Source organism: Saimiri boliviensis, chromosome 18 (genome assembly GCF_048565385.1).
Source record: "Saimiri boliviensis isolate mSaiBol1 chromosome 18, mSaiBol1.pri, whole genome shotgun sequence".
Lineage (NCBI taxonomy): Eukaryota > Metazoa > Chordata > Mammalia > Primates > Cebidae > Saimiri > Saimiri boliviensis.
Genome location: NC_133466.1, coordinates 2,785,806 through 2,805,186, shown reverse-complemented (window position 1 = coordinate 2,805,186; position 19,381 = coordinate 2,785,806). Strand labels below are relative to the sequence as shown.

The 19,381-nt window shown below is 59.8% G+C and overlaps 1 protein-coding gene across 3 annotated transcripts in view; it reads left to right on the top strand.

Annotated features, from left to right (window-relative positions):
• The first annotated feature begins 1,283 nt into the window (after window positions 1-1,283).
• The window catches only part of PDXK (pyridoxal kinase), a 37,360-nt gene continuing 19,262 nt past the window's right edge, over window positions 1,284-19,381 (top strand). The window contains exons 1-2 of one of the 3 annotated variants that reach the window (XR_012514786.1): window positions 1,284-1,598; window positions 15,277-15,331. Coding sequence is in view for 2 of the 3 variants with exons in the window: in XM_039480421.2 (XP_039336355.1) it covers window positions 1,512-1,598; window positions 15,277-15,331 (142 nt within the window). In the remaining variant the exon portion in view is untranslated. Of the gene's footprint in view, window positions 1,599-9,987; window positions 10,108-15,276; window positions 15,332-19,381 lie in introns of those variants that run through there. The other 2 variants (XM_039480421.2, XM_039480422.2) reach the window with 2 other exon arrangements.

Genomic DNA, 19,381 nt, shown 5'->3' with positions numbered 1-19,381 from the left:
TAAAAAATGTAGTCTCATCCTGTCGCCCAGGCTGGAATATGGTGGCACAACCTTGGCTGACTGCACCCTCCGTCTCCCAGGTTCAAGGGATCCACCTGCCTCAGCCTCCCAAAGTGCCGGGATTACAGGCATGAGCTACCAAGTCCAGCCTCTGATTTTTAGAGATGGCTTACCTTATGTTGTCCGGGATGGCCTCTACCTCCTGGGCTCAAGCAATTTTCCGTCCTCAGCCTCCTGGGTAGCTGGGACTGCAGGCCTGAGCCACGGTGCATTGCTTCAATGTTAGCTACCATTAATGGACAACTGTTACCAATTAGATGTACTTTCTTTTTAAAACCTGGACCTCTAAGCAACGTCTTCCTCCCTCAGTCCTCAGCACCCGCCTAGTCGGGCATCGGGTCTCACTAGGCTACAGAGCCGTAGGTGCGCTGCCAGGTCACCAAGACTTTAGCCTGGAGGCACTGACCCCAGGGCCTCAGATCACCAAGTCGGCAAGTCTGGAACCCAAAGGCCTCCGTTCCCCCGGGTGGCGCAGGGAAGCCGCAGGGAGTGCATCAGCTGTGGGGAGCATTGGGGTGGGAGGTGAAGGCGGTGGGGTCCCCTAAGGGGTCAGGCTTGTCCTCGAAGGCAGGCCCCTTACAGGAAACCAGGTGGGGGTGGGATCCGACAGGCGGCCAGCGCAGGCCAGGGCACCTGTGGATGGAGGGCTGGGCACGTGGCCAGGGGGCTGGGACCCTTTGCAGGCAGCGCCACCAGAGCGGAGACTTGGGGTCCGCAAGGGTCTAGGGTGCCCCGGAGAAGCCTGCTGCCCCGGGCCGGTGCGGGGGAGACTGGGTCCCGTAAGCCCCGTGTCCATCAGTTCCTGCGGCCCTGGAGAGGGGACGTGGATTGGACTTGGGCTCTGGGCACTGTAGGAGGGCGAGTGCGCGGTTCCCTCGGGGATCCGGGTCACTCCTGCGCCTCGGCGCTGTTCCCACGCCCGTGGCCCCGCGCCGGCCAGTTCCCCTCGTGGCTCTCCGCGTTGTGAGAGTGTCAGGGGCGTGGCGCTCGGGCCCCCCAGTCTCCCCTGCACGCGGCGGGGCGCAGGGCTGGGGCGGAGCCCGCGTGTTGAATGAATGAACGAACGGACGACGCTACAGAGCCCTCTCCAAGCGGAATGAAAGTGCAAACCCCAGTTCCCGGCGGCGGCGCGGCGGGGGGTCCGGTTTCACTTCCTCCCTGCCCGGGGCGGGGCCTGCGCGCCTGTCCCCGCCCCGGTCCGCCCCCGGCCCGCCCCCGGCGCCGCGCGGAACTCGCGGGTTCGGAGCCGCCCGCTGAGGTCAGAAGGAGGCGGCCCGGGCGTCCGAGCAGAGCGTCTGCGCCGAGCGGGGCCGCCGCGCGCCGGAGCCGGAGCCGGAGCCGGAGCCGGAGCCGAGACAGCCGGGGCCGGGGCCCGAGCCGAGCGGAGCCCGAGCGAGCGGCCGAGCCCGTGCCCCTCCCGCCTCGCCCCGCGCGCCGCGGCCAGGCCCGGCATGGAGGAGGAGTGCCGGGTGCTCTCCATCCAGAGCCACGTCGTCCGCGGCTACGTGGGCAACCGGGCGGCCACGTTCCCGCTGCAGGTACGCGCCGCCCGCGCTTACGTAACCCGACACGCGTGGCCCCCGAGCCCGTGACCTTGGCGGGGCCGCTGGGATGAGCCTCGGGTCCCCGAGGGAGGCTCGGGAGCTGCGGGCAGAGCTGGCGCGGGCGCCGGGAGGCAGGCGCGGGATGAGCCGCCCGCTCTGCTGGGCTTGCCGGCGCGGCGCGGGAGCGCAGGGCCGAGCGCCATGGGCCCCGCGGGTGGGACGGGTCCGGGGTCGGGGGCGCTGCGAGGAGGGAGCCCCGCGCCCCGCCTGTGGCGCAGCCGCGCGTCCCTGCCCCGTCCCGCGGAGCGGGGTGGCGGGGCACGGCTCCCGGAGGCGAGGGAAGGCGGCAGAGCCCGGGAGTCCCGGGGCGGTCACGGGAGCGGGACCTTGCCCCGTGGAGCGCGTAGGCGGCCGTGGAGCTCGAGGGGTTCGCGCGCACACCTGCTGGGCCCCTGTGGGTCGGGAGGTCGAGAGGAAGGAGGAAGATGCCGAGTGAGGTCACGGAGCCCACGAGGGTGGACTCGGCTCTGGCCTGACCACGCCGGGAGGTGGCCGAAGGGAAGAGGGCGGGGCGCCCTGCACCCTCGCATCCCTGCAGGTGTTTGCTCTGAGGGAGCAGGTCGGGACTGTGTGCATCGGCTTTAGGGAGCCCCCTTTTAAAACGCATTGGCCGGCGACTTCCTGGTTGCAGCTAAGTGGCCCTTCGAGGGGTAGGAAGAGCCTGCATGCGGAGGGACCGACTTAGAACCAAGGTGACGGCACTTCCTGCCTTGTCGCGTCAGCAGGAGGCCAGGGAGGGAGTCCTGCCGGGTGGTGGCTCTCCTGTGCTGCCCACCTGTGGCCTGGTCCTCGGGGAAAGAAGAAGGTATGCCTGGTCCCTGTGCTGGACCCTACGGGCATAACGAAGGGCCACCTGGTCATGGTCGGGCCTGCGGTGCGCGCTGACCTGGAAGGGGGAGAGCAGCACCTCAGTGGAATTTGGGGGCTGACCTAGGCGTGCCCCCAGAAGGACCGAGCAGAGCAGAGCTGATCGCGGAGAGGCAGGGGTTCGAGTCTGAAGTGAAGTGGAAGGCCTTTTGGGAAGGGGGCGGTGCCATCCCGGGTGGTCTCCCTTGAGCCCCTCATTCCAGCCAGCTGAGTGCACCTGTTAAGCGCTGCTCTGGACCCCTCCTAGCTTGAGGAGGGTGGGGGAAGTCACCGCAGCCTGGCCGATTGCTTGGGCAGGGGCAGAGTCAGAGGCAGGCTCGTGCTCGGGAAGAAAGGTGCAGGGTCCCTGAAGCAGGGGCAGCCAGGGAGGGTGGAGCGGGGGCTCCGGGGATAGTGTCCGCTGTCTTGGCAGGAGCGTGCAGGTCGTGCGGCGTCTGTCCGGTTCCTCCTCCCACCCACCTTCTACTTCACTAGGCAAACTGTTTTCTTCTTTGCTTCACCTGGGATCCCCCAGTAATGTCCCTTCTTCTTGAACTCCCTGTGACTCAAGGGAGGGGTGTCCTCTGGTTGCTTACTTCAGGCAGAGCTTTGTAAGGATGGGCTGCCGTTCCCACCTGGGTTCTCCCCAGTCCCCAGACCTGTGGGCTCCCATGCAGGCGTTTTGCTCCCATATCCCAGCTGGGCAAGGAGAAGCAATGCAGTGTGGAGGGCTGAGATGGCTGCGACCAAGCCAGCCTGGACCAGCCTCAGTGGGCATGGGAGGGTCTGGCGGACTGCGACCAAGCCGGCCTGGACCAGCCTCAGCGGGCACGGGAGGGTCTGGCGGACTGCGACCAAGCTGCCCTGGACCAGCCTCAGTGGGCACGGGAGGGTCTGGCGGACTGCGACCAAGCTGCCCTGGACCAGCCTCAGTGGGCACGGGAGGGTCTGGCGGACTGCGACCAAGCCGGCCTGGACCAGCCTCAGCGGGCACGGGAGGGTCTGGCGGACAGAGCCTGGAAGTGGCCTTGGGGCTGGCGTTTGCCACTCCCAGCCGCAGTCCCAGAAGCACCCTCTGAAGTCTAGAGCTGCTCCTGCAGGGGTTCGCTCTTGACTCTGACACCGTGTGGCTTAGGGCTCCAAAGCCTTGCTTCCTAGGCTGAACGTGGGGAAAGAAAACTTAGAAGCTGGCAGAACAGAGCCTCTGGCTGAGTCCCAAAGATTTGTCTTAATGCTACTTGGAATGAGATTGGAGAATGCCCGAGGGGTGTGGCACGTCGCAGGGCAGCTGAAGAGGCTCCTTATGGGGACTGACCCAGGCGTCTGGGGATCCCACCTCAAAGCACATGTCTCCTCATCTTGGAATTGCAGCTGAGGGACCTGGCCCTGGTTTCTGTGCCTGGTGTCACCTGCAAACTAGGTGCAATACGCGTTTGCAAGATAGCCCCAGGGCCCATTGTGCCCTTCGTGCCAGGCTTGGGTACACCCATTGCCAGGGAGCTCCTGCTGATCCGCTGGGAGTGTGGCACAGATTCGTCCTGACTGGACCATCTGCGTGTCTGAGCCTCAGAGCTGTTCTCCCCAGACACTGTCTGCCAGGTCCTCTCAGTGTCACGGCAGCCAGGAGGCAGCCGCCCTCCCTGCGTAGAGCAAAACCTTGAGCCTGTGTTTGGCTTTTGTTTCTGGGTATATGCCCAAGGTACATTTTAGTGGCGGGGAACCGAAGGAGGGGAGCATGTTGACATGACCAGTGCTGGCGGGAGGTGCGGGGTCAGGCAGCATGATTTGGGTTTGCAGCTCAAACGTGGAGGGCAGGAGCAGGCTCGCAGTCTGAGAGTGCATGGAGGAGCGGAGCTGGGGGCTGCCCAAGTCAAGCGCAGACCCGCCCAAGGACAGGCCTTGGGATGTCCCTTGGGGCTTGGATTCTCGGCAGGAGGAGAACAGGAAGGACTGGAGGAAATGAGCAGCCGCTGTCTGTCCTCCCACGCTGCTGGGACTGTGCTCCGGGTGGAGGAAACCTCAGGTTCCTTCAGGGCTGGGAGGTTTGGTTCTTTGGAGCCCTGGTGTGTGTGTGGAAAGCCTTCCCGGCTCATCAGTTCAGCAGCTCGTGTGTTTCTGTAGGTCCCAGTGCACCGTGGAGATCCTGGGGCCTCAGGGAAGCCTTCCAACCCCTTTTGCCCTATTGCTTCCGTAACCCTAAGGCACGCAGCTGCAGGCTTACATGGGAGTTTGCTGGGGTGAAAATACCATGCACAACTTTAGGGTGATATAGGAGTTTGCCTGGACGGCCAAAGCAAAGTACCACACACCAGGTGGCTCACAGCAGCAGAAACTCGCTCTCTCACAGTCTGGGGGCCAGAAGGCTGAGACCAGGGTGTGGGCAGGGCCATGCTCCTTCCGTATGAGGGTCCTTCCTGGCATCTTCCAGGTCTCGGTGGCCCCTGGCTTCTGGGGCTCATGGCCAAGTCCCTCCAGTCTGTGCCTCTGTCCCTACTTGGCCTCTGCTCTTAGAAGCACGCTCACGTGGGATTCAGGCCCACCCGATGATCTCATCTTGGAATCTTACATGTGCAAAGATCCTCCCCCTACCTCGTTCTCTCTCTCTGTCTCTCTCTGTCTGTCTCTCTCTCTCTTTCTTCTTTTGAGACGGAGTCTTGCTCTGTCGCTCAGGCTGAAGTGCAGTGGTACAGTCTCGGCTCACTGAAACCTCCACCTCCTGGGTACAAGCAGTTCTGCCTCAGCCTCCTGAGTAGCTGGGATTACAGGCATGTGCCACCGTGCCCAACTAATTTTTCTGTATTTGTTTTTAGTAGAGACGGGGTTTCACCATGTTGGCCCAGGTTGGTCTTGAACTCCTGACCTCAGGTGATCTGCCGGCCTCAGCCTTCCAAAGTGCTGGGACTACAGGCGTCAGCCACCGTGCCCAGCCCAAAGATCCTTTTTCCAAATAGTCACTTTCACAGGTTCCAGTTAAATGTATCCTTCGAGGGTTCAACATTCAAACCACTGTGGGGTAGAAGGAGCCTTCAGAGAAATTTGGAAATGGTGTAAATTGAGGGGTGAATTAAAGGCCCAGAAGTTGATGTCAAGCCATCCTTTCTGGAAGTGATGGGAGCCGCACAGCCGTGAGTCTGCAAGCTGGGCTTTGCAGAGATTGTCCTGAGCACGTCCAAGGCCAACGGCTGCCCTGCCGGGAGAGGCGAGCCCGTCCTCACACTGCCTGTGCGTCCTGTCCGGGTGGAGCGGTCGTGGGCTCCTGCTCTCTGGGTGATGTCCACGTCCTTCATCTGTCAGCTTCTGGAGCAGCCGAGGCCGGGCGCCGGGCACTCCCGCCTCAGACACATGTGGCCTCCGTGCACCAGGGTCACGGTGCAGGTGTCCTCTCATGGCCACTCCAGCGGGAAGCGGTCATAGAAATCAGACATTAAATTAGTGAATACAGGCTTTAGGAATCTAACAGGGGAGCTTAGCTCAAGACCCATTGAAACACCACATTGCAGAGACCAGAAGGCAAGACTATGGGACCCCCTGCACCCCCCACCAGAAGACCACCCCCCACCACTGTGAGGTGGGTGGCTCTGCTTGGGACCTGCAGAAATCAGCCTCGTTCTTCCCTCTCCCGGTCCTTTGGTGCGGAGCAGACCTGAGGGGCTTGGTGGAGGCTGTGTTTCCCTGTCTGTCCGGGGGCCTCAGTACCACGCCTGTTGGCAGGGGGACTGTAGCTTCAACACCGCACAGGGAGAGGCAGGGGCCCCCTGGCCTGGAACCGTGGATGCCAGCACCTGCTCTGACTCCTGCCTGCTGAGTGGCGTCGGCACAAGTAGCTGGCAGAGGTCCAGGGTCTCTGCTGCTGGCTGGGCCCTGCTGCTCTGGAGAGGAGCAGCAGCTGCGGAGCTGTGGGACTTCAGCAGCACGTGGACGCGCGCGACGAGTCACCGGGGGTCCCGGAGGTGCACGGCTGGGTTCCAAGGGGGTGGCCTGCGGGTCTTCAAGGCAGGAGCTGATTTCCAACCTCGAAATTTTAAGAATCCCTGAGCCCGGGTGCGGCAGCTCACACCTATAATCCCAGCACTTTAGGAGGCCGAGGTGGCTGGATCACTTAAGCCTGGGAGTTTGAGACCAGCCTGGACAACGTAGCAAGACCCCATCTCTACAAGAAGAAAAAAAGCTGGCTATGGTGACTCACATCTGTAGTCTCAGCTACTTGGGAAGCTGAAGTGGGAGGATCACCTGAGCCTGGGAGCTGAGGACTCCAGCCTGGGTGACAGAGTGAGACTTAAACATGCATGGAAATACAATTCATTTTTAACCAGGAGGTTAATAGACAATACCAATGCACTAGGTAGACCCTGTCTCAAAAAAAAAAAAAAAAAACAACTCCCCTGCTCTGCAAGGCGGCCTTCTGCAGAGTGGTGGCATCGCTGGAGGGTTCTCCTGGGGAAGTGGTTAAAACACCCAGTGTTTTGGAAACTCTTTACGTTTTTTTCTTAGAATTCCTAGGCTCGAAAGAGCCTTTTCTTTCTTCAGAACTGCACTGGTGAGATCCTGGAAGAATGTCACCCTGCCTTTTAAAAGACATCATTTTTGCCTTAACATTTTTCAAGGTGATATGGATTTGCAAACATTACAAAAAGCCGGCGCTGGTCCATGCCCAGTGGCTCACGCCTGTAATCCCAGCACGTTGGGAGCCTGAGGTGGGTGGATCACCTGAGGTCAGGAGTTCGAGACCAGCCTGGTTAACCTGGTGAAACCCCATCTCTACTGAAAATTAGCCAGGCGTGGTGTCTCACTCCTGTAAGTCCCAGCTACGCGGGAGGCTGAGGCAGGAGAATTGCTTGAACCCAGGAGGTAGAGGTTGCAGTGAGCTGAGGTCACGCCATTGCACTCCAGCATGGGCGACAGAGCAAAACTCACTCTCAAAAAAAGAAAAAAGAAGAGCCAGCACTGACAGGTGTGCCTCCTGCTTGCCTCGCACGGCTCCGCTAACTTCCCCAGAGGTGACGCTGGTACTGCAGTTGGCGACCGTTCCGGCACACTCTCCGGCCACGCTGGGCAGCTGGCCCTCCTCCCGTCTGGCTGCGATTCTTTCCCCTGCTCCGGCCTCTGCCAGTCCCTGGGTCTGAGCCAGAAAGTGCCCCAGTCCCGGAAACAAACGAGCTTCCTGGTGTTTCTTCTTTCATCCTTCTCCAAGAAGGAACAGGTTGTTTAGTTTCTTGCTTTTCTGACTCTCTTAGTTCGGGACTGAGGTTCCTGTTGCTCCTGTTTGGCTGTCGTAGAGAAGAGCAAGACCTTACTGGTCCCATTTGCTTTGCTTTGCTTTTTGCTTTTCCCCACCCGATGGGATCTCCCTCTGTTGCCCAGGCTGGAGTCAGTGGTGCGATCTCGGCTCACTGCAACCTCTGCCTCCTGCCTCGGCCTTCCAAGGAGCCGGGACTACAGGCAGATGCGCCACCATGCCCAGCTCACTTTTGTATTTTGGTAGGGATGGGATTTCACCATGTTGGTCAGGCTGTTCCCAAACTCCTGACCTCAGGTGATTCGTCCGCCTCAGCCTCCCAATGTGCTGCTACCGAGCCCAGCCTATTGGTCCCATTTTCTGATTTTTCCCTCCTGCCTCTAGCCCTAACCCACGTCAGTGCATGTGTATGTGGGCATGCTTGTGTGTGCATGCTGTGTCTGTGGGCGTGCATGTGTACGTGTGTGCGTGTATCTGTGTAAATGATGTGTGGGGGGTGTGCGTGTGTGTACGTGGCATAGATGTGTGCATATGGGCATGTGTGCGTGGCATGTGTGTATGCACATTTCTGGGCATGCGTATGTGTCCTGGGCAAGCGTGTGTGCGTGTGTGTGTGTGTGTGTGTGTGTGTGTGTGTGGCGTGTTGCTCTGCAGGCCCCAGTGTTGGCTGGCCCCCGTCTTTCCTGTAAGTGAATTCCCTCTTCCTAGGAGGCTCGGTGTGACTGGCATTCTCTGGAAGGAGAGGGCAGATCCACAGAGCGGTCAGCTTCGGGGACACCGGAGCTGCTGAGGGGCTTTGTGGCCTCTTGGCCTTGGTGCCTTCAGGTGCACACCCACACAGAGCTTTTGAAATGGAACCGTGCGTGCCCAGTTCACAGAGCGACGCCGAGGAGTAGAACAGGGAACTTCTCGAGGGGAAAGGAAGAGAGGAGGTGTCAGAGACGGGCTGCGCCAAAAACTGCGATCTGCGATCGGCCGAGGAGGGGCGCGCAGCCCCTCCCTCCCTGTCCACAGGGCAGCCGCCCCGTGCAGTCTATTTCCCTGCTCCACATGGGGCCTCGGTTTTAAAGGGTTCTGCGGCGAAGACAAGCCTGCCAGCCCCTGTCCCTGTCCTTGGCCACTCCTCCGGCAGCTTTCCCTGTTCCTGAAGCAGGTGGTCAGCCCTGCTCAGCCTCTTGTCCCATCTCCTTCTCCATGACAGTCACCAAGTCACTGGAAATGTGGTCACTCTAGGACAGCTAAACGAGGAAGCTGTGTGGTGCACGCAGGTGTGGCTGTGCCCTAGGGCCACTTCCTGTGTGTGGGAGCAAGTTCCAAGGGGTGGGAGGGAGTCAGCACTTGGTGGAGCTGTGCTGGCCGGGGCACGGAGAATGGCGTCCAGGAGGGTGCAGCGAGCGTGAGGCCCTGGAGCTAAAGAAGGTGGCATTTTTGCTGCATGCTGTGGAGCTGGAGGGTGCCTGAGGTCACACCAGGGAGCCCGTATTGGGCTAGGAATCCTGCTTTGGCGATCCCTGACTTAGACACCAGCTGTCTGGCCATCTGTCTGGGCACTTCTCGGCCAGCCATGACCTCTGCCCTCACTTGGCACTTTTCAGTGAGCCCAGCACCCGGCAGCCCCTGACCAGCCCGTGCACGGTGCCCTATGGCGCCGGGAGCCTGGAAGTAGGGGGCTGCGTGTTCGTGTGGTGTGCCGTGAGCAGGGCTGGGGCCCAGGTGATGGGGCTGGGGCGGTGAAGGCTGAGGCAGGGTTGGGTCAGGGGTAAGGAGACTCTGCTCAAGGGGGCTCGGGGCCATTTCCAGCAGCAGTTCCCCTTGGAGATTGCAGGGCGAAGGACATGGTTGACCTGAACTGTAGGGCTGACCAGTGACAGACGGCGGGAGGGACACGGGTGTGCCAGCCCCAGGCTGATCAGGGTGACGCTCTCCTGTCCTCTTTCCCAATTCTGATTTCCTACTACGGTGGTCAAAGGTCTTGCAAAAGTCAGTTCTCGGGAGGGTTCTGCTGGCTGGCTGCCTTCTCTTTCTGCACAGCGCTCACCCTGTCTCTCCTGGAACTCCTGGAACAAGGGTGGCCAGGCCAGGGTGAAGGAGCTGCACTGGAATGTTCCAGAGCTTCCCCCACCCCTGCCGTTCTGAGTCACTCTGCCTCCCCGAGCAGAAGGATCAGCTGAGCCACTGTGCTCACGTAGTGTCTCGCTGAGCCTTGCTGTCTGCCTCGCTGTGAGCAGTGGGCGGACTGCGCTGAGGCATGCACGTGGCCCTGGGGGGGAGGCAGAGCAGCCACTCCCGCCTGTGGGCGGGAGGACGGATGCTCACATGGCCGGCGGAGGGAGGAGGACGGAGGGCTGCGCCTGGCAGAGGGTGAGCCTGGGTTGTGGGCGGCAGGGAGAGAGGGTCGCGGAACCCCTCGGCCTGCGTTCTGCGGTGGCTGCTCCTGTGGCTGGACTGGATGACTGATGAGGTGGAAATCGCCTTCCCCCGCCCCAGTGACGGCCGCTGTGACCCCCACAGGAAGTTCCCATGAGGAAGTTGGAGCCTTTCCAAGCCATCCCACTGGCCCAGACTCTGCTGGGATTATTTTGACCCCCCAGGGCAGAGTGTGGCCATCTGACCGGCTTTCTCTCTCAGCAGGAGACAGGGCGCACGTCTGCAGGTGGGGGAGCCCAAGTACGTTGCACAGATGAGCGGTGCAAAGCCCATCAGCCCCGAGGCTCTTCCCGCCCTGGCTGCCCCGTCTTCATGGCACTTTTCCGCCTGCTGGTGGCCTTTCAGCCCGCTGGTCCCGCCCAGGCAGCTGGAGCGGAGTCACTCCTTGCGGTAGAGGCTGAGCAGGAGCTTGTGCTTCAGACTTTTCGGCAGAGACACCCAGGCTTTCTGTGGCAGCAGGGGGTTTGCCAGTGCGGCCAGAGGCCAGGGGCTTTGGCCACAGCCAGCAGGGATCCCCAACCCCGTAGAACCCTCCCGGGGGCTGGCGTGCTGTCGCAGAGGTCACACAGGCACGGTTGCAGCAGGGTCTTGCAGGCTGAGAGGACGGTCTGAGCTGAGAGAGAGGAACTGGCAAGGCACAGGGGCTTCAGAGCTTCTGGGGTTCAGAAGGTGCCCAGGCCTCTGCAGCCCGGTGAGGAATTCCCAGGATGATGAGTGACCCAGTAGCCAGGGGCATCGCTGTGGACGTGGGACTGAGCTGCATCCCGTGGGCAGCAGCAGACCCTCAAAGGCTGAGTTTCGAGGGGTATATCTGGAGGGGGTGGGGAGTTCACACTGAGGGGCACTGGGAGCAGAATGGTAACGCAGACCTGGTACAGTGGCTCATGCTTTGTAATCCCAGCACTTTGGGAGGCTGAGGTGGGAGGAGCGCCTGAGCCCAGGCATTCAAGACCAGCCGGGGTACTATAGGGAGACCATCTCTACAAAAAACAGAAAATTAGCCAGGCATGGCGGTGCACACTTGTAGTCCCAGCTTCTTAGGAGGCTGAGGCAGGAGAGTCACTGGAGCCCAGGAGGCAGAAGTTACAGCAAGCCGAGATTGTGCCACTGCACTCCAGCCTGGGCGACAGAGTGAGATCCCTGTCTCAAAACAAAACAAAAACGGTAGCACAGTGGCTGATAAAACCATCCCAGGAAGGGGGATGAGTCTGGCTCATACCTGATTGACTAATGTGATTTATTATTATTATTGTTTTTAGACACAGCCTCTCTCTGTCACCCAGGCTGGAGTGCAGTGGTGTGATCTCGGCTCACTGCAACCTCCACCTCCCAGGTTCAAGTGATTCTCCTGCCTCAGCCTCCTGAGTAGCTGGGATTACAGACATACACCACCATGCCCAGCTAATTTTTGTATTTTCAGTAGAGACAAGGTTTCTCCATGTTGGTCAGGCTGGTGTCGAACTCTTGACCTCAGGTGATCAGCCTGCCTTGGCCTCCCGAAGTGCTGAGATTAGAGGTGTGAGCCACCGTGCCCGGCCTCGTACCTGATTTAATGTGCATACTGCCAAGCTCTGTGGTGTGAATACTTCCACTGTGGCTGAATGGAAACTACCAACCTGAGCAGGAAGGCGACCCGGCAGCCTCCGCCAGGCAGTGTTCCTCCCTGCAGACGCAAGAGACACAGCAGCTCGGTAGACGACAGCCAGGGTAAAACGCTAGCGAACTAATTAGGAAGTGGTGAGGCTAGAATATTACGGTTGCTTTTGATATAATTTATATAGGCTGGGTGTTATGTCTCATACCTATAGTCCCAGCACTTTGGGAGGCCAAGGGAGGAGGATTGATTGAGCCCAGGAGTTTAGGACCAGACTGGGCAACATGGTGAGGCTGGTCTCAACAAAAAAAACATATCTATAAATTAGCCCCGTGGTGGCATGCACCTGTAGTCCTAGCTACTCAGGAGGCTGAAGAGGGAGGATCCCTTGATCTTAGGAGTTGAAGGCTGCAATGAGTTATGATTGTGCCACTGCACCCCAGCCTGGGTGATGGAGTGAGACCCTGTCTCAAAAAGCAATAATATAATTTACATAATTATAAGGTTTGTGACACTTTTTTTTTTTTTTTTTTTTTTTTTAAGTAGAGATGGAATCTTGCTATGTTGCTCAGGCTGGTCTTGAACTCCTGGCCTGACAAACCTCCAGCCTTGGTCTCCCAGAATGCAGGGATCACAGGTGTGAGTTGTTGTGCCTGGCCGCATGACTCAGTTTTTTGTAATGACTGTATGTGACACGGGCGTGCACTGCTGCACCCGGCGGTCACACCACTCAACTCATGGTCAGCGCAGCAGTCACCAAGTCCTTCTTTCACTTCGAATCGCTAATTTTCCCTTCTGCCCATCAGCCTGAGAAAAGTCTGCTTTCGAAGGGCTCATGTCATTCGATGGGACTGTCCTAGATAGGAGGATCCCCCTGGAAGAGAGAGCTCATCACACTGACAGGTTCAACCCACACTCAGGGGCTGCCCGAGGGTGAGAGGGCCCCTAAAGGTCATTCTTAGAATTCTGCCACCGCAGAACCCCACAGGCCATTGGAGGGACAGGGTTCACTGTAAAACAATGTGATTCACATACACAGACCAGCCATGCTGTCCCTAAAAGGCCCAAGCTGATCCCACCGTTGAGCAGGGCTGCTCACAGGGCACTGGCCTGTCCCTGTTTAAGGCGATCCCTGGAAGGCCGTGGAGGAGCCAGAACTGGGGCCCGCACTCCGGAAGGGAGGTGAGCATTGTGGAGAGCCCTGCCTGCTGTGTTGAACCTTGGGCCAAGAATCAATCTGTCCCTGGCTCCCTTGGGGGTGGGGAAAGATGAGGTGTATCGGGCAGGGTCCAGTCCAGAAGCAGAAACCAGAGCAACGATTGTAGAGGAGTTGTTCAGCCAGGTATTGAGAAACAGAAAGGCGAAAAGGGAGCACAGGTGTCATGGAGGAGACCCCTGCCAGCACCGTCTCCATGCAGCCGACCCCGGGGGGAGAGAGGAGAGCTGGGCTCTTTAGAACTCGGAGCTGGGAAGGCGGGTGCCTGCCGGCTGGTGGGTGTGGGGGTCCGCGGCGTGTGTGATGAGTAATTCCACGGTGGTGGGAAAGCCACAAAGTGGATTCTGCTGCTGCTATGGAAGGGACGGTCACTGCCCCTGCCCCTGCGGGGAGAAGAGCCTGGAGGGGAGGAAGAGGCGGCCGGCAGAAGCCCGTTCCCTTCACAGGCTTCAGTTTCACGCTCTGGTCCCTCCTGGCTGTGCCTGGGAGGGAGCCACTGCCGTGCAGAGATATGAGTTCCAGAGGCACGGTCTGGCACGGAGTGGCGGGTTCCAGCTGAAGGACAATCGTAACAGCAGGATGCCTTTCTCTGGGGTCCCGGGCTCCCGTCCTGGACCTCGGCACCCCGCCCCCCTTGCATCCTCGCCTTCTGAGTGTGGCTTTGTCTTGCACATGCAGTTGGATGGGTAGACTCTGGAAGCGTCCAGACGGGCTTGTGATGCTGATGAATAAGCTGATTTTGATGGGGTGTATGAAATGGAGATGCTAGCCCAGGGACTCAGCTCACGCGTGCTCTCATTTAAAAGCAGAAAATAGCGACTTCATTCTTGGATACGTTTGCCAGCCCCAAAGGATTAATTACACGCCCGGAAGCAGTGGAGCAGAGTGTTTTGGCAGGATTTTTAGGATTTGTGTCATCGTGGCTTAATATGTGTTTCTTCAGAGCCAGTTAGAATTTTAAAGGATTTGAAATACTGCAAGCTCTCTGTGTATAGAGGCTGTGGAATCAGGCTGGTACGTTTGCAAAGTGCCACTTTTATTTTTTATTTTTTATTTTTTTTTGAGACAGGGTCTCACTCTGTTGTGCAGGCTGGAGTGCAGTGGTGCGGTCACAGCTCACTGCAGCCTCCACCTCCCAGGTTCATTGGTCCTCCCACCTCAGCCTCCCGAGTCACTGGGACTTTGGGTGTGTGCCAGCACACCCGGCTGATTTCTGTATTGTTTATAGAGACAGGGTTTTGCCATGTTGCCCAGGCTGGTCTTGAACTCCTGGCCTCAAGCTGTCCTCCCACCTCAGCCTCCTAAAGTGCTGGAATTACAGGCATGAGCCACTGTGCCTGGCCACAAAGTGCTAATTTTAACTTTTTAGATTAACAAGACTGCTAACATGTATTTCATTTGTTTAGCGGTCACACCCGCTTCAAAGAAAGATCTTGGTAAATACAAATCCTAAGCAGATAGCTCAACCGATTATCACAAAGCGAATCCCACCCAGTGGAGAAACAAAATTGAGAAGCCCAGAAGCCCCTTCCATCACCTGCCCCCCCCCCGCCCTGGAAACAGCCGCTCTCCTGGTGCTGATACCAGAGCTGGCACTACCTGGCTTTGAATGTGAAGGTGGAACTCAAGGATGGTTGACTGTTTAGATGAAACAGGGAGGGAGGGTTTGGGCTTTGCTGGTACAGGGGAGAGGGTGGGGATGGCCCCTGGAGATAACGGGAAGGAGGTCACCACTCCGTCTGTCTCGAACCCTCACCCTCTCCATCCCTCTCTGTCCTCACACACTCACTCCCTGATTCAGGCTTTTGAGCATCGCGTCCCGGGAAGAGGGGTCAGCTGTGCGGCCCACAGGGCCCTTGGCCCGGCTTCCTCCAGGGGGGTGGGGTAGACGCCCACATTTTCACAGCAGAGCCGGCCTCCCAGCCTCTGTGCTCCCGAGGTGTGTGGACAGACAGGCACTGCCCTCGTCTGACAGTTTATTAGTCTTATTAAGTGCTTTCATTGGACGGGATTTCTGGGATAATCCGAATGTGCTTCTCCATGGAGGTCCTGCAGGCTGGGCAATGGCCTCCCAGGCCGGTTGCTCCCCATCAAGGGAAGCCCCGCTCCAGACATTCGAGGCCCTGCACTCGCAGATGTCATGTGTGTCGCGTAGAGAGCCTCCTGCTCCGATTCGTCGGCCCTCCAGCCTGCGCCCGGGGGCCCTGTGCCCGCTGGGGCTCATTCCTCCCCTCATCCCAGTCGGCGCTGCCCAGGGTTCACGGGGCCTTCCTGTTCCTTCTCTGTCTTGCAGGTTTTGGGATTTGAGATCGACGCGGTGAACTCTGTCCAGTTTTCAAACCACACAGGTAAGGCGTTGGCTCCAGCAGCTGACGCAGAGCAGAGTGGGGGTGAGGGACACGGGACCTTCGTGTGGACGGGAACTGGGGTCCCTGGTGTCGCTCAGCAGGGCCTGCACAGCACATCAGGGCATAGACCTGGGTGGCTGTGTTGACTCAGCTTCACTGCCTTGGGGCGTGTGACCCAGTGCAGGTGGCAGAACCTCTTGACGCCTCGGTTTCCCCTCTGTAAAACGGGAGAGCGATCCTACCCCCAGCCGTGGGGTTGCCAGAGTTGATCAGGTCAATTGCTTGAAGTGCTTGGACTGAGGCCTGGCTCAGAGCGCAGCCGTGTGACTCCTGCTGCCGGCCGGCCTGCCTGCGAGGTGCTGTTCCTGCCTCCAGGCACTGAGGAGCGTCCCCCGCAGGCTGGTCACGCTGCGGGACATGTAGGTGGTTCCAGGTTTTCTCTGTTAACAGCAGTGCTGTAGGAGCCCATGTGTGCGTCCGTCTCCGTGCACGGGGACCCCGAGGACTTTGCTGGCTCAGGGGACAAAGAGTGGCCGGCCTCAGAAGCCCCTCACAATGTCCCAGGCCGTGCTGCCCACACCCTAGCCCCATGGCCTGGAGGTGGAGGCTCATGGAGTCCTCCCTCCTCTCTGTGGTCCCTGGACTGCTTCATTGGCAGGAGAACAAAGCTACTCGGTTCTTTGAAACACCCCATGTTGCTTCCCCTGAAATTTCTCTGAACCCAGACGGAACCTTGGGAGCACAGAACGTCCCAGAAACAGCATCGACGGGATGTGTGGAGGCCTGGCCCCACCCTCGGGAGCAGGAAGGAATGCCGTGGTTTCTCTTGGGGCGGGAATGACACGTGCTGAGTGAGAGGAAAGAGCTGCTCGGCCGTCGAGGATGGACAGGCTCAGCTCTGGCGGAACCCTCCCCTGCCTTTGCTTGCTGGGCACACTGGGGCTGCGAAATATGGAGATTGTCCCAAAGCCTCGGGCCTCCGCGAGCCTCCCTGGGCCCACACGTTCATCCTGGCTGCTGGCCACCCTCCCGTAGGATTGAGTTTCCAGTGGGTGAGCTGGCTGGCTGGACAGTAAAGCGGGGTGTCGAGTGTGTTTCTGGGGACGGTGTTCTCCTCCGTCAGCGTTGGGTCAACACCCGCATAGACCCGGCTGCCCTGGCGTGGATTCCAGGATGCGGGAAGGGCACCGGGCTTTGGTGATGCCTTCCGGGCGTGCTGGAAGCTTCTCAGTGGGTGCTGGGCTGGCTGACCTGAGGACTCCAAGGCAGAAAGGGGACTCTGGCCTGCCCTCAGAGTGCAGGGATGACGGCAGGACCCCAGGCGCTTGGGAGCCTCTGCAGGTGCAGTGCCAGACAGCCACCTTGGGGGCTTTGCTTCCCATGGGGCCCAGCCTCTGGTTCCTGGGAGCCCCTGCTCCAGCCTCCTCCAGATGCCACGGCGGGCCTGCTGGTTCAGGACCCCTTAGCTGGCTCCGGCTCTGGCCGTGGCTGGCTCCCAGCACCCTGTACCCACACTCTTGGGGTCAGCTGTCTGTGCGGCTTGTTCAGGAGGACCCGAGTAGCTTCCCCAAGGCTGCCTCCGTGGCTCAGGGGCAGCTCCCTAGGGCAGTGCCGGCGGGCATCTCTCTCCCCTGTGCCGGTGCCTTCTGCCTTCTGCTTCCCCCGTCTCGCCCACACTGTGCTGCCGGGGAGTGAGGCTGGTATGCCGGGCACCTGCTCTGGGTACCGTGGGAGCTGGTGGTCAGGACGGGGACTCGGCCCCTCTCGGCTCCCGGGCCACCCACTGTGGGACCTTCACAGAGCTGGAAGCGCTTTTTGTTTTTTGGGTTTTTTGTTGTGTTTCCTTTCCCCCACCCCTGCCCACTGGCTAGAGGTGCTTATTTTTCACCAACGTCACCTCCAGGAAGCATTTCACTGGGCCTGATCATGCACAAGGAAAGACTTTGCACACGCCTCGTGCCTCGCGCGTTGTGGCGGCTGTTCTGCTCCGGGCACCCTCGCTCCAGGGCTGCGCTGCTGGGGCCATCTGAGGGCCACGTTGCCGTGTCCTCCTGCTGCGTGGCCCTTCGTGTATGCCCAGTACGGAGCTCATGCCCTGCGCGACCGGCCACGTGAGCCACAAGCAGCCCTGCGGACGCTGGGTTGTTCCCACTTTCTGGCTGCGGGGGTCATGCTGCCGTGAACGTTTGTCTAGACAGTTTGGGGGGATGTGTTTTCAGTTCTCCAGTGCACATCTAGGTGTTGGAGGTGGGGTCACACGGGCCGCACCTCATTTGGCAGGGAACTGGGATGACGCTGCCAGGGAGCTTGTTAGCAACTCTGCCAAGGGTTTTCTTTTTTCTTTTTCGTGTGTGTGTGTGTGTGTGTGTGTGTGTGTGTGTGTGTGTCAAGGTCTCTGTCATCCATGCAGGAGTGCAGTCGTGTGATCATGGCTCACTGCAGCCTTGGCATCCCAAGGTCAAGAGATCCTCCCTCCTCAGCCTCTTAAGGGGCTGGGTCTACAGGTGTGCACCACCACATTTGGCTAATTTGCCTGTTTCTCGTAGAGATGGAGTCTCACTGTGTTGCCCAGGCTAGTCTCGAACTCCTTGGGCTCAAGCGATCCTGCCCCCTCAGCCTCCCACAGTGTGGGGTTCACAGGCGTGAGACTCCACGCCCCAGTCTTTTCCTTTCTCTTTTTCAGAGACGAGGTCTCTCTGTCGCCCAGGCTGGCCTGCAGTAGTGCAGGCGGCTCACCACAGCCTTGACCTGGGCTGAAGTGATCTTCCTGTCTCCTCTGCCTCCTGAGTGGCTGGGACTGCAGGTGTGCACCACATGCCCACCGTGGGCCCAGGGTTGTTACTGGGTGGTCACATGGGCAGCTTCTGCCTGGGATGGCCACAACGCCAGACTGCCAGTGGACACAGGTGTTCCACATAAGCCACGCTGTTGGTTCCCTGATACCTGTCGGGTGGGGGAAGCTGAGCCCCCAGCTGCCTGCAGAGCCCGCCCGCGTCAGGGCTGCTGCTCGCGCTCCTGCACCCTCCCCTGGCTAACACCCCATTCCTCGAGGCCACCATTCATTTTTCCACACTCTGAGCTGTGCCCTCAAACCCAGGACAGGCAGGCTTGGCAAACTCCACCTTGCGACCAGCATTCCCAGTGGCCCCTCTGAGAGGGTTTCCTGGAGCTTCCTGTCTGAGCTTCCTGGCCTAAGGGCGTCAGGAAGGAGCTTGCAGAGCTGGAGGTGGACGGGTCACACGTCCTGGCTTTTGGAACGTGGAGCCGGAGAGGGTGGGACAGGTGACCTGCTGCTGGGCTTGGTGGTCCTTGCTGCAGGGAAGGGGAGGCTGCTGTGAACACAGGAGCTGCAGTGCTGGAGAGGGCCAGGACCCGGCGCCTGCCGACGGGCACCAGCGAGGGGCGGGACCGGCCCAGACTCCCTGGCCCGCTGGGGTCGCAGAGGCGCACCAGGCCCCTTGGACTTCCTGAGGAGCTTGTTTGGCCTCTGTTTTTTCATCTGTAAGTGGAATGAGTTGGACAGGGGAGCCAAGGGCCGTCCCCTGTTCGAGAAGCTTCTTGTGGGCTCTGGGCCGGTACCATGTCCTGCAGTGGGCAGGGGGCACCCAGAAGTGCGAGACCATGCCCCCTTGTTCCGACAGGAAGCTGGGCCTCAGAGGGACCTGGGGCCTGCGTCTGAGACCTGGCAAGGGCTGGACATCTCCCCATCCTCACGGCTGTTATGGCTGAATTGCGTCCCCCCAAATTCTCACGTTGCAGCCTTACCCCAGCACCTCAGAGTGGACAGGGTTTGGAGATGGGGCCTGTATAGGGGTCACCAGGTTAAAAGAGGCTGTCAGGGTGGGCCCTGGTTCAGTCTGATCAGCATCCTTGCAAGAAGAGATGAGGGCACAGACACACACGGGGACAGCCCCACGAGGACACAGGGAGGCGATGCTGTCTGAAACCCAGGGGAGAGGCCTCAAGGAGCAGCCCTGGTGACGCCTTGACCCTGGACCCCAGTGCCCAGGAGTAGGAGAATCAGTGTCTGTCACTGGAACCGCCTGGCCG